The sequence below is a fragment of the Trachymyrmex septentrionalis genome, unplaced genomic scaffold, assembly GCF_001594115.1.
Source record: "Trachymyrmex septentrionalis isolate Tsep2-gDNA-1 unplaced genomic scaffold, Tsep1.0 scaffold7, whole genome shotgun sequence".
In the NCBI taxonomy this organism is placed as follows: Eukaryota; Metazoa; Arthropoda; class Insecta; order Hymenoptera; family Formicidae; genus Trachymyrmex; species Trachymyrmex septentrionalis.
The window spans coordinates 5,270,560-5,273,219 of NW_017305884.1; the positions used below are offsets into that span (position 1 = coordinate 5,270,560).

A 2,660-nucleotide genomic window follows, 5' to 3' on the forward strand; every position below is an offset into this window, starting at 1 on the left:
ATAGAAAAAATCGTAGTAGCAAATTAATTATCGCAATTGTTCGCATATTTATATTCACAGTTCGAGTGAGTCTTGACGTAGAACTCTACATTATTCATGTACGATTGAACGAATGTGTTTATCTATCTCTTAGAAAAAGAGATTCTAGTTAATAAAAAAGATAAATAGGATTCTTATGTATTCGTATCAGCTATTTGCACAAGCTATTTGCGTCAGTGCAATTGTAGAGTAAACATTACATTGCGTTACATTTTTCGACAGAAAAAACAGCTTTTGGATTATAATTACATACTAGGTATTAATAATTTAATGCGTTCGATTGTTTATAACGTATTGGATTGACTAATGAATGCGAATGAACGTAATGCATCAGTTTTGGTGAGTAACCATTAGATTCTGTTCTCTAAGTATATGACGGCCGCTTCTTTTAACAACATTATGTTTCATTTCTTAGTTTTACTTTACTTAGAGGAAAAGATTTCACGGAAGGTTCTGTGAAATCTTTTCCTCTGACCAATAAACTACTAAGAACGCTGGAATATTTTTGATAAGATAAATTCTTTCTTTCTTCATCTTTTGATAAGATGGATAAACACTTGTAAAGCATAACTCATGACAACTGAGGAACTAATGAGAACTGAATTGAGCACAACTAACCATATTCTTCCATCATGATCATAACTACGCTCGATTTGAATCGATTTTGACGCCATATTGCTTTTCTGGTTTCATTGTACTATGTTGGATGCTGAAGTCAAGTCAACATTACATATGAAAACAACATCTGAGTTTCTTATTTGAATCGTATTTATAAAAGTGACGAATGACAAATACTATGATAAATCGAATACGATAGAAAATGGTCAAAGTTAGATGTTTCGAATAATACAGTATAAATTCTTTATTAAATCAATTTTTTCAGATATTGCGCGATCAATAATTTCTCGGATTTCCAACATAATCAGTCTGTAGAACAATATAATCCTCCCTAAATTAAATTAGAAAAACTGTAAAAATTGCGAAAAATATTATCTCAGAGTTAGATAGAGTTTGAACCTGGGATCTTTCGATTATAATAAATATTAATGATCAAAATTTATCTAATAAATCATGCTTAAAAGTTTATATTTCAAGTGTCGTGAGTTAGTCAAGTTCAACGAAACGTGCTTATAAATACGAGCTTATTTATGCAAATAAGTCAGAAAAAAAATAAAAAACGAGCAAATAGTCATTTTCAAGTGTCAATAGACAGTTTTTCATAAAGTAACACTATATAGAAACAAAATATTTCTTGAAAATACTTAAAATTTACTTGTACAGATTACGTATAATATTACGCAATCGCGCGTGTAATACACAATTATAAATATTTTGAAAACATCTTCAATAATAATTACAATAAAGTACAATGAATACTATTAAAAAAAAAAGATCAATTTTAAAATCTTTTGTAAGATTCGTATAATTGTTACGTTCATACATTTTCTAACATAGAAATAGAAAAAATATATTAATTAAATGTTTTTATCTTCAGTATTTCAATACATGTTTTATTCAGAAAATGTATTTAGATAAATTTATTTGTTAATAATTAAATAAATTCGTCAACTTTATCAAAACAACAAAGATTTAATTTAAATACATAATATTTAATATTTTGCAATACGTTCAATGCAGGAATTCGAAGCTGAAGAAAATCCGATTAGAACAGTCATTACAACAAAGATGTTTATTAGTATATTCTTATTACTCATTCCTATTGTATATTTGATATACCATTATTATGTGCAATATGGATCAATAGGACGACTTATTAATAATATACCAGGACCACCAGGTTATCCAATTATTGGTAATACATTACTACTACTAGTTTCAAGAGGTAAATTATAATTTTTAATATAATTTTCGATTAATTAATATTAGAAAATAAAATTATCGTTATTATTATTCATTTTAAATAATATTGTCAAATAATTTTAATAATTGTATAAATTTATCAATATTCTTTTATAGAAATATACCGAATATCTGAAAAATATCTGGTATTATCCGGAACTTTTTACAATCGGATAGTCAGATATCATTAGTATCCGAGAATATATCCGGTTGAAATTTTATATCATTAAATTGTTGATTTTTTATTATATAAATGTTCCATATATAAATATGTATACTTATAATGCTATAATATTTTATATATCGTTGCAAAATTAAAATATTTTCTCTACAGATTTTTTTTTTTTAAAAACGTCCCGAAATTCGGTCAGATATCCGAAAACTATCGGATATCCGATAAAAATTACTTTCCTGGATATCCGAATACCAGATATCCGATGTTACATTCTTTTCGGATATCCGGCAATTTCACGCATCCCTACTCTTTTATAATATTTATTTCATAAATTATTATTGTTTCTTTCCACTATATCTACTCGTAAGTAAAACGTTATAAAATATAAATATTAGAAATACTAAATAAAACTAATTTTACAATTTTCTATGTACTTATAATATTTATGTATTCGAAATACATGCATTTTTCAGAAGATCTTTGGAAGCTTCTAAAGATTTTAAGTGCCAAATACTCTGTTTGGAAAATGTGGTCATTCTTTGAGTACGTGGTATCTATCAGACACCCCGATGATCTAGAGGTAATA

General features: G+C 26.5%; 1 protein-coding gene across 1 annotated transcript in view; it reads left to right on the forward strand.

Annotated features, from left to right (window-relative positions):
• Positions 1 to 231: 231 nt before the first annotated feature.
• The window catches only part of LOC108753418 (cytochrome P450 4F5-like), a 15,581-nt gene continuing 13,152 nt past the window's right edge, over positions 232 to 2,660 (forward strand). Inside the window, exons 1-3 of the mRNA XM_018494959.1 lie at positions 232 to 378; positions 1,678 to 1,882; positions 2,548 to 2,654. Of these exons, the coding sequence (XP_018350461.1) occupies positions 346 to 378; positions 1,678 to 1,882; positions 2,548 to 2,654 (345 nt within the window). The 5' untranslated portion in view covers positions 232 to 345. The remainder of the gene's footprint in view (positions 379 to 1,677; positions 1,883 to 2,547; positions 2,655 to 2,660) is intronic.